Genomic DNA, 10,450 nt, shown 5'->3' with positions numbered 1-10,450 from the left:
GGCAGTGCAGCTGCTACGAAGGCGTCCTGACCCAGGGCCGGGTGGAGGCGGGACTCTTAAGCCGGTCGGACCGGGCCTCGGCTCCCATCCTCCACAGCAGCCTGAAGTGGCTGTGCAGAGCAGGGTGAGCAGTGCGGCAGTCGCGGTCAAGGGCTGGATCCACGCTTCTTTGGGACCCGGCGCAATGTGGGGGTGGAGCCTTTCCAGGGGCGGGGCTTCGGGGCGGGGCCGGGCTCTGGGCAAGGTGGGAGGAGCTTGGGAGGGGCCTGTGGCTGCGCCTGGCTGCGAGGTGCGAGAAGCCGACCCGGCAGCCGCGGCTCCTCGGCGCCCGGCCCAGCACCTGCTGCCCTCGCCCGGCCCCGGGCGGCGCTGCCATGCGCCTGGCGCTGCTCTGGGCCCTGGGGCTCCTGGGCGCGGGCAGCCCATTGCCCTCCCGGCCGCTCCCAGATATAGGTGAGTACCTGGCCAGAAGTGGGCCGGGGGTCGCCCTGGGAGGACGCGCGGGAAGTCGGGAGGCCCTGGGGTCCTGGGGTCGGCCGGAGACCCCGAGAGACCCCACCCAAAGCACAGCCTGCCCTCTGATGTTCTGGGCCGAGGACCCGGCGACGGGGCGATGGAGTGGGGAGGGAAGGTGGAGGGATGCCGGCGCCCCCGGGCCGGTCATCCTCTGCAGGGTCCCCGCGGACACTTTCAGGCTCCCGGACCGGGCACCGCGGGGCCTCGCCCAGCACCCCCTCAGGATCGCGATAGTGGGGCTCTGCTCCCCGGGACTGACGTCTTCGCTCCTCTGGGGCCTAGCTGATCGTTCCACCCGGTGCCAGGGCCCCGAGTAGGCACGGCTCCTAGGGTTTGGCGAAGAGGATACTTCCTGGCCCCTCATCCCAGGCCTGAGACGCTGGCACCCCTCACCCTGGTGCTGATCCCACCAGAAAGCTCGCAGAGCGGGAGGGGGCCCGGGAGGAGCCAGGAATGGGAGAATTGGCCAGGAAAGAGGCTGGGACACCAACTCCTCCTTGGAACTTTCACTTCCCGCTGCTGTCTTGGGCTGGGGGCCGAGAGGGCAGGCGGGGGTGGAGTGTCCGGAGGAGAGCGGGCTACTGGGGGCGGGGGGCGGACTCCAGGAGGAAGCAGAGGCTGTGAGGAGCGGGTGTGCCTAACTGGGCATGAGGGGTGTTTAGGGAGGGGGGTGTTTGCAATGCTCACCCAGAAATGGGCGTTCCCGGCATCTCTGATGTGAGGAAAGGGAGGGTGAGTGGGCACTGGGCCACAAGGCTTCGCCCAGTCCTGAGAGGGGGCGTTCCAGGGGAGAAGGGGGTTGGGAGGGAGTGGGAACAGGGGGAGGGTCCCTGTGAGAACCTGGGATTGGTCTGAGGGGGACAGGGAAGGACAACAGGCTGGGCAAGCTGAGACTTGTGGATGGGTTGGTGGGATGAAAGGGAGAAAGTGGAGAGAGGCCCGCACCCTCCAGTATTCTCCTTTAAGTCCCAGAATGCAATGTAGGGGTCCTTCAGGCAGAAAAGAGCCTTGATGGGTTGGGAGCCAGGTGGGTCAGAGGGCAGCAGCCACCTCCAGCCCTGGCACTGATTCTCTCAGCACTCTTTTGGGGTGTCCTGGGAACCCTGCAGGTGGCACTGAGGAGACGCAGGCAAGGCCAGAGAGGGCCCAGAATGGACCTCTGGAGCCCCAGATCCTTCAGGACAACCTCACGCTCAGCCTAGCACAAGCGCTTCAGGTGAGCCTCTCTCTCCCCTCAAAGCAATACATTCGCACCCCCTCACCACCCTGAGTAATCAGGTGTCTCCAGGCAGAGACAGGCTGAGAGCGGGTGAGTGGACTCCAGAGCAGCATGGCCATCCCAGGTCTGACGCCACTCCCTGTACACCTCAGCACCTGGCTTCACTTATCCACCCCCTCCCATCTACACACACATCTGTCTGCCTCAGCCTCACCCAAGTCGTCCATCTCCACTGAGGCCAAACCTGATCTCTTGGTCTCATGTTGCTGGTTCTCTCAGTGGGGGGACTTGGAGAGGGTCGGGCCCCACTAGATACCCTCCCCTCCCAATTCTAAAGCTGAGTCAGAGGAAGGGCTGGGGCCTGCACTGGGCCCTCCATGATGCTTCCTCTCTGGGCAGGAAGCCGAGAAGGGGCGGCTCAGATACCTTCCTTGACCTCCCCACACAACCCCCCAGAACAATGCCCCAGGCCAGGCAGGGCTTCCTGGCCCCTCCCTCGGGATCCCCCCACCAATGATCTAATCGTCGGTGCTCTCCTAAGGGCCTGAGGTTTTCTGGGTAGAGAAGATAGGAGTTACAGACAGGGCCAGGGAGGTGACATGCCCTCTGGTACCCACAGACCAGTCTGCCTGAGGCTTTGCGGATCAAACTGGAATTGGATGGTGAGAGTCATATCCTGGAGCTGCTGCAGAATAGGTAATAATGATAGCAGTAACGTACCAATAACACTACTAACAACTCATATAGCATCTATGATGTGGTACTACGATGTGGTACTTAGGTACTAAGAGCCTGAACTCACTAAATCTTCGTAACAACCTCTATAAAGTAGATACTATTTGTATTATTATTGGCCTCAGAGATGAAGAAGCCAAGGCACAGAGAGGTTAAATAACTCCCCCAAGGTCACACAGCTGGTGGGTGCTAAAAACTAGATTGGAACCCAGATAGCCTGGGTTTGTAGCCAGTCTATGGCCCAACCACCGTATTCTGCTACTTGAGGGGAAGCAGGAAGGTCATGGGGATTGCCTGGCCCCCAGCTGCCCCTCTACCACCTCCAGGCCTCAAGCTGTCACTGCACCACCCTGAAAGGCAGCTGACCCTGCCCTCCTTTTTCTTCATTCCGCAGGGAGCTAGTCTCAGGGCACCCAACCCTGGTGTGGTACCAGCCTGATGGCACCCGAGTGGTCAGTGAGGGCCATACTCTGGTGAGTCAGGCCATCTTGTGCCCTGTTTCTGGCCCAAGGGGACAAGGGAAGGGGCAACTGGAAGGTGCCATCCCTAGACGATGGGAAGACACTGCATATCCTCACCAACAAGCCAGCCTCCTGGCTCAGATCTGGCCTGGCCTTCAGGCTGGCGCTCATGTTTCTCTGCTGTAGGAGAACTGCTGTTACGAGGGGAGAGTACATGGCCACGCGCACTCCTGGGTCTCTCTCTGCACCTGCTCCGGGCTCAGGTACAAGGGGTCGATTCCGTGAAGGTGGAGAGAGTGAGGGTAAACGAGGCATGGAGTCGGTAAGCCTTCTGACTTCCTGCATCTTTGCTTAGGGGCTTAGTGATCCTGTCCCCAGAAAGAAGCTACTCTGTGGAGCTGGGGCCCGGGGACCTTCAGGGTCCCCCAGTTATCTCCCGGATCCAAGACCTCCTCCTGCCACGCCACACTTGTGCCCTGAGCTGGCCTACATCTGTGCTCACTCAGGCTCTACCGGAGCACCCCCTGGGGCCGCGTCACACTCGCCGGGTGAGGAGGGAAGGCAGGAGGGCTGGGCTTCTGTTGTTCCCGGGGTTGGCCCCCTGGCCCTTAGAACTATTGGCTCATAGGAACGACAGTTCCTGTTCATGGAGTGATTTCGCAGTACCAGGCACTTTGTAAACATTAACTCCTTCAGTCACCCCAGCAACCCTGGGGGATAGGTGCTATTCATAGCTCTGTTTTAGTGAGAAAACTGGCTCTAAGAGGTTAAGTGACTTGGTCAAGGCCATTCAACTAATACATGGTATTTCCAGGATTTGGATGCAGGCACTTGACTCAAACCCTTCATCTGTCTTATGATCCAAATGCAGGGCTCTCACTTGGATATCAAATACATAGTTACTGATCATCAAGCAATAAGAACCCAATTTATTCAATGGGGATAATGGAACTACTTACCTTATAGGATTACTGTGAAAATTAAATGAATCTACATACATATATATATGTATGTAAATGCTTAGAACTCCAATCTGTCTGGCATATGTTAAGTATTTCATGGTGTCAGCTATTTTTTTTTTTTCCTAATTTGGAAAAAGCACTGAATTTGAAGCCAGAAAACCAGGGCTCTACTCCCAGCTTCACAACCTATTCTTAGTCCACTTGGGCAAGTCCCCGGCCTCCCAGGCTCTCAGTGGCCCTCTGTAAAATGGACTCTTCACTCTCTTCGCTCTGACCACACAGGGTGGGTGTGGACACAGCCTGGCCAGGTGGGCGTGGCTGCGGGTGGTGACTGGTGGGTGTGCCTGATGCTCCTTCCTCTTGTCCACAGTGGAGGCGGGATGTGGTGACAGAGACCAAGATTGTTGAGCTGGTGATTGTGGCTGACCATGCCGAGGTGAGCTGGCCGGCCCCTGGCTGCCCTCCCCTGGCCTCTGCCAGCCGTGCTACCTTTCCTGGCTACCTTTCTTGACCCGCAGGTCCAGAGGCACCGGGGCTTCCAGAGCCTCCTGAACCGCACCCTGGAAGTGGCCCTCCTCCTGGACACAGTGAGTGTCAGGCCTGACAGCATCGTTATGGCCCCCAACCTTGGGAACCCCTCTCCTGAGTCCCAGGTCTCCTTCAGTTCTTCAGGCCTATGAATGTCCGGGTGGCACTGGTGGGCCTGGAGGCCTGGACCCAGCACAACCTGATAGAGATAAGCCAGCACCCAGGTCTCACACTAGACAGCTTCCTCCACTGGCGCCGGACAAACCTGCTGCCTCGGTTGCCCCACGACAGCGCCCAGCTGGTGACGTAAGGCCTCCCCCAGGATCAGCCAGCAGGGTCTGGCTCTGCCTTGGCCTGGCCAATTTCACACCCCAACTCCCTCCCTGAGGGCCTGACGCTCTGGCCACTTTTACTTTGAAGCCCTAACCTTTGACCTCTCAATCCCACAGTGCCACTTCATTCTCTGGGCCCATGGTGGGCATGGCCATTCAGAACTCCATCTGTTCTCCTGAGTTTTCAGGAGGCGTGAACATGGTGAGCTATGGCTACATCTCCCTGTTCCCCATCCAGGTCCTGCCAGCTGTGGTGCCATATATTCATGGAAACCCCCAGCAAAGTTGCCAGCCCCAAGCTGAGGGTATAGAGGGCAGGGGTACATGAAAGGTGCCCCTCACCTGTGGCCAGCTCATCATGTCTTCACCTAGAAGCTCTGCCCATTTCTTGGGGGTGGGGGAGACAGCTGAGGCCCAGAGGACAGTGGTACTCTCACAGGGCCATACAGTGTGAGATATGGGGAACAGAGCTGAGCTAGAGCCCAGGTTTCCTACCACCCAGGCCTGGGCTCTCCTGGTTTAGAAGCACTTAAGGAGGGAGGCGGGACCTGCTCAGGGCCCAAGAGGTCAGATGAAGAGAGAACAGGAGCAATCAGGCTGGTGCTCAACCTGGGCTATCCTCTCCCCAATGACAGGACCACTCCACGAGCATCCTGGGAGTCGCCTCCTCAATAGCCCACGAGCTGGGACACAGCCTGGGCCTGGGCCATGACTCCCCTGGGAACAGCTGCCCCTGTCCGGGTCCAGCCCCAGCCAAGAGCTGCATCATGGAGGCCTCCACAGAGTGAGTAACTGCAGGATGGAGAGAGAAGGGGGCAGGGGCAGGTCCGCAGCCCCAACCTCCTTGCTGTCATCCCCAGCTTCCTGCCAGGCTTGAACTTCAGCAACTGCAGCCGACAGGCCCTGGAAAAAGCCCTCCTGGGTGGGATGGGCAGCTGCCTCTTTGAACGGCTGTCCGGTCTGCCTTCTATGGCCAGTGTCTGCGGAAATATGTTGGTGGAGCCCGGCGAGCAGTGTGACTGTGGCTTCCCAGGTGTAAGCCCCTCCCCCAGAGCCTTGCCCCTGCACCTCTGTGCCCTCACCCTGGCTCATCGGCTGTCTCCGGCCCCCAGAGCCCCTCTCCCCGCCTGCCTGTCTGGGGGAGCAGCAGGCAGACTGTGGGGCTCCAGCTCTCATCTGCTGTGCAAATGCCTAGGGTTCAGGCTCCAGGAGGCAGTTGGGGTGGGGTCCCGGGCCCAGCCCACTCTGATGCCTGGCCGTCGGTGCCCTTCCCTACAGGACTGCACTGATCCCTGCTGTGACTACTTCACCTGCCAGCTGAGGCCAGGAGCCCAGTGCGCATCTGATGGACTCTGCTGTCACAATTGCCAGGTGGGCACAGACTGGACCGGCCACCCAGAGCCCACCTGCCAGGGGCCAGGGTGGAAAAGGTCACCCTAACTCCCAGGGCCTGGCTGGATCTGCCCCACCCCCACACTGACATTCACCCACCCTCCACAGCTGCGTCCAGCTGGCTGGAAGTGTCGCCCCACCAGAGGTGACTGTGACTTGCCCGAGTTCTGCCCAGGAGACAGCTCCCAGTGCCCCCCGGATGTCAGCATGGGGGACGGTGAGCCCTGTGCTGGAGGACAGGCTGTGTGCATGCAAGGACGTTGTGCCTCCTACGCCCAGCAGTGCCAGGCTCTCTGGGGGCCTGGGGCCACGCCCGCCGCGCCACTCTGCCTCCTTACTGCCAATACCAGAGGGGACGCCTTTGGGAGCTGCGGGCGCAACGCTGATGGCAGTTATGTGTCCTGTGCCCCTCGGTAAGTGAGGGAACCTGGCTCCTCCTCTAGGTCTTTGGGCATCTTGGCTCCACCACACTGACCCTGCACCTCCTCCCTCACCCCAGAGATGCCGTGTGCGGGCAACTCCAGTGCCAGGGCGGGAGGGCCCAGCCTCTGCTGGGCTCAGCCCGGGATCATCGCTGGGAGATGCTAGAAGCCAACGGGACCCAGCTGAAGTTGAACTGCAGCTGGGTACACCTGGACCTGGGCAACGACGTGGCCCAGCCCCTCTTAACTCTGCCTGGCACAGCCTGTGGCCCCGGCCTGGTGAGCAGCCTCGGTGGGCAGGGCCAGGTGGGGAGGGATGTCTGAACTGCTGTGAGCAGTGCCCAGGCCTCATTAACCACCAGTGCAAACAGTGCAGTCTCTGAGGGGAGTTCAGATTCTCACTTCAGATGGAGCAGAGTCCTGTGGTCCTGTGAGCCTTGGTGTCCCCATGTAAAAGCGTGGTGGACCTCAGCCTCCCAGTGCCAGTAAAGCGTGTGAGAGGGTGATCTTTGCTCTTCTCTCCCCACTGGGCAGGTGTGTGTTGAGCAGCAGTGCCAGCCAGTAGAAGTCCTGGGAGCACAGGAATGTCGAAGGAGATGCCACGGGCATGGGGTGAGCTGGCATGGGGGGAGATGAAGGGGGAGCAGGGAGCCTCTGGGAAGGAAAATAATAGTGGGCTTTGCAAACAGACACACCTGGGTTCTAATCCTTGCTCTAGCATGTCTTAACTGTGGGACCCGGGCAGGTTATTCACCTCTCTGAGCTCAGTTTCCTCATCTAACGGGCATAATAGTAGTACCCACTTCCTGAGGCACACGAGATGAGTACCCTAGCTTCTGGCACAGTGGCCAGCAGATAGAAGGCACTCACAGTGTGAGTTCAGTCTAACTTCCTCCGCTGCTGGCGCCAATTGAGTCCCTCTCTCCAGAGCGGTGGCACCTTCCACCCCCTCATCCTCAGCACACCTCCCAGCTGTGCTGGGAGAAGACAGGACATCCGAGATCCTGAAAAGCTGGGGACAGGGAAACACGGCCCCAGAGGGCCCAGCTCCTCACTGTCCAATCTGTGCACCCTAGGTCTGCGACAGCAACAGACGCTGCCACTGTGAGGAGGGCTGGGCACCCCCAGACTGCACCACCCACATCAGAGGTAGCGGGGCCGGGGGGCAGGGGCAGCTGAGAGGGCGTCCTTCATTGCCCCTCTTTTCCTGATCCCTTCACTGCTGGTTCCTTGACTCCCTGTGACCCCTGACCCTTTCACCTTCGCTGATCACCTGACCTCACCCACAGCAACCAGCTCCCTGACCACAGGGCTGCCCCTCAGCCTTCTGTTGTTGCTGGTCCTGGTGCTCCTTGGTGCCAGCTACTGGCACCGTGCCCGCCTGCGCCAACGACTCTGCCAGCTCAAAGGACCCAGCTGCCAATACAGGTACCAGCCTCCCTATTCCCAACTCTCTCAACATTTCTGTTAAGGACAACAGCTCCGGAGCCCTGCCCCCACCCCCTGGGCAGCCCCCAGACCACACCCCATACACCCCCTTCCCTACTTGTGCCCCATAACTCCACCTCACGTGTAGACCCAGGTGGGGCAACTGCGCTGCTAGGACCATTTCTCTCCAGGAGCCCCAGGGCTGGATAAGTGGGGCCCTCCCTCAGACTGATCAGCTTCCCCTCCTCACTTCTGATTTGGCCTAAACTATGCTTCAAGGGGCCACAAAGAATTAACCCCACTCCAGGGCTGCCTATGGGCACAAAATGGTCTGAGGCTGAGCCCTCGTCCTCCTTGCCTTTCTCCATGCTCAGGGCAGCCCAGTCTGGTCCCCCAGAACGCCCAGGACCCCCACAGAGGGCCCTGGTGATGCCGGGTGCCAAGGTAAGTCTGTATGCCAGAGCAGAGAGGGCCCCGACCCAGCCAGGAATCCAGCTTGGGCCCTGGGGTGGGGGTGTCCAAGGCTCTGGACTCAGAGATAAGACTTGCATCGCCCAGGAGTCAGTCACTGGAGTCAGGGCCAGCCCTCCCGCCACCTCCCCTGCTGCAGGCTGAGAAGCAGAGTCCAGGCTGGACTGGGAGGGGCAATCACCTAGGAGCGCTGAGCTCTGTGAGCTGGCCAAGCCAGTGGCTTTCAAAGGCGGGTCTACCTGTGCTCCCAGCAGTGGCGCCCCAGGAGGGCATGAGGGGGTGCTCAGAGTGGTCTTCAGTGTGCCAGGACCTGATGAGGCCCTGGTCACCAAGTGTAGAAGGGCTGGTGAGTGCCTCTGCCCTGAGCCCCCTGGATCTGATGACAGGAGTGCGTGTGTGGAGGTGGTCTGCATGCCTACCCCACCACTTGCCACCCCCTCTGCATGCAACTGAATAACCGCATGCATGCACAGCCCCCACTGCCCCTGGGGCCCTGGCTGCCCATCCCTGAGCACTAACACCTCTCTGCCCACATCTGTCTTTCTGCTCCCTCCCCCGTCCCCTGCCTGTCTGCTCCTCCTGCTCTCTCAGCAGGCTAGTGCTCTTGGCTTCCCGGCCCCTCCTTCCAGGCCGCTGCCTCCTGACCCTGTGCCCAAGAGACTCCAGGTAAATCTGGGTCAGGCCCAGCCCTGGCCCAGGGCAGGTGGGAGGCTTGGTGCCCAACCGCAGCTCTCATCCCTGTTCCCTGCCAGTAGCACTCGTCATTAGGGGACCAGGGTGCCCTCAGCCCTCAGAGCCCCAGAAGCAGCAAAGGGTGAGCCTCCTGCCTTGGTTTCTACCACCATCTAGTGGTCAGTGGTGGGACTGCAGTTGGCCAGGGACACCCCCAGTGACCCCCACCTTTCTCCCCTGAGGCCTCTCCTGGCATGCGCTCAAGCCCCATGCGCATGCCCCAGTTCTCTCCTGCCCCCCTGGCTGACTTTGCATGTTGACCTGAACCCTTGGGGAGACCCATCGCATGTCCACTGCCCCTGGCTGTGCTCTCATAGCCACTGCCCCTCTCTCTGTTCAGGCTGAGCTGGCAGACCGACCCAATCCCCCCACCCGCCCTCTGCCCGCTGACCCGGTGGTGAGGCGCCCAAAGGTAACCGTGGGGGGAGAGAAGGGCACAGCCTCTCCCCCCACCCAGGGCTGTGGTGCTGGTGACAAGACGCCCTCTGTGCCTGAGGCCACATACCCCGGTGGCATCTTTAATGGTGACAGGTTTGTTTGGAGACACAGGTGACACAGGCCACCTCTCAAGCTGGTGCTCCCCAGCATCAGTGTGTCAGAGGTGAACAACATGATATGCTCTCCCAAGCTGGCCTTCTCTCTCTCAGTCACAGGGGCCCACCAAGCCCCCACCCCCGAGAAAGCCACTGCCTGCTGACCCTCATGGCCGGCGCCCTTCTGGTGACCTGCCTGGCCCTGGAGCTGGAATCCCGCCCCCAGTGGTACCCTCCAGGTAGGAGAGGAGAGGAGAGGAGAGGGGCGGAGGATGGGTGGATTGGGCGAGTGGTCTGGGGAAACAGCGCCTCTGACCTTTTTTCTTCGCTTTCCACATCCCAGGCCTGCGCCGCCGCCCCCAGCAGCGTCCTCGCTCTACCTCTAACTTCTCCTGAGGTTCTGCTGCCTCCAGCCTGGACTTAGGACGCCAATAGGCAGACCTGACCCCTGAAACCCCCCACGGTGACTGAAGGAGCCGGAGCCTGGACGCTGTGGAGCAGGAGTCTTAAGGCACCGGGTATCTTCACTTGCTGTCAAACAGCACTCTGGGGACTGGCCCACGCCGCGGCATCTGGGGGTTGGGGAGGGTCTGGGAGCTGGACGGAGCTGAAGGAAGTCCGCACAGCCTGTCTGCTGAGTTACAATAAAAGCGAGGTCTTGGGAGCACGCCTTTAAAGTTCGCTTTGGGAAGGAGGGTCTCCCCTGTTGCGATTCCGGG

At 60.5% G+C, this 10,450-nt stretch overlaps 1 protein-coding gene across 7 annotated transcripts; it reads left to right on the top strand.

The window, feature by feature from the left end:
• The first annotated feature begins 338 nt into the window (after positions 1-338).
• ADAM15 (ADAM metallopeptidase domain 15) lies at positions 339-10,371 on the top strand. 7 transcript variants are annotated; one of them, XM_068963598.1, is made up of 23 exons: positions 339-453; positions 1,626-1,732; positions 2,355-2,431; positions 2,865-2,943; positions 3,118-3,194; positions 3,287-3,479; positions 4,264-4,329; positions 4,412-4,480; positions 4,558-4,727; positions 4,871-4,955; positions 5,389-5,537; positions 5,614-5,788; positions 6,032-6,124; positions 6,254-6,558; positions 6,645-6,846; positions 7,102-7,179; positions 7,644-7,716; positions 7,857-7,995; positions 8,370-8,439; positions 9,061-9,132; positions 9,539-9,610; positions 9,846-9,970; positions 10,075-10,371. In XM_068963598.1, the coding sequence occupies exons 1-23, from the start codon at positions 375-377 to the stop codon at positions 10,115-10,117; spliced, it is 2,598 nt and encodes an 865-aa protein (XP_068819699.1). In that variant the 5' UTR covers positions 339-374; the 3' UTR covers positions 10,118-10,371. The 7 variants fall into 7 exon arrangements, 5 of the variants coding, with proteins under 5 accessions (XP_068819699.1, XP_068819698.1, XP_068819702.1 ...); XM_068963597.1 differs by having other exon boundaries at positions 9,058-9,132; XM_068963601.1 differs by lacking the exon at positions 9,061-9,132.
• The last annotated feature ends 79 nt before the right edge of the window (positions 10,372-10,450 follow it).

The sequence above is a fragment of the Capricornis sumatraensis genome, chromosome 2 (assembly GCF_032405125.1).
Source record: "Capricornis sumatraensis isolate serow.1 chromosome 2, serow.2, whole genome shotgun sequence".
Taxonomy (NCBI): domain Eukaryota; kingdom Metazoa; phylum Chordata; class Mammalia; order Artiodactyla; family Bovidae; genus Capricornis; species Capricornis sumatraensis.
The sequence above is the reverse complement of the archived record's forward strand: the minus strand, read 5'-3'. Positions and strand labels throughout refer to the sequence as shown.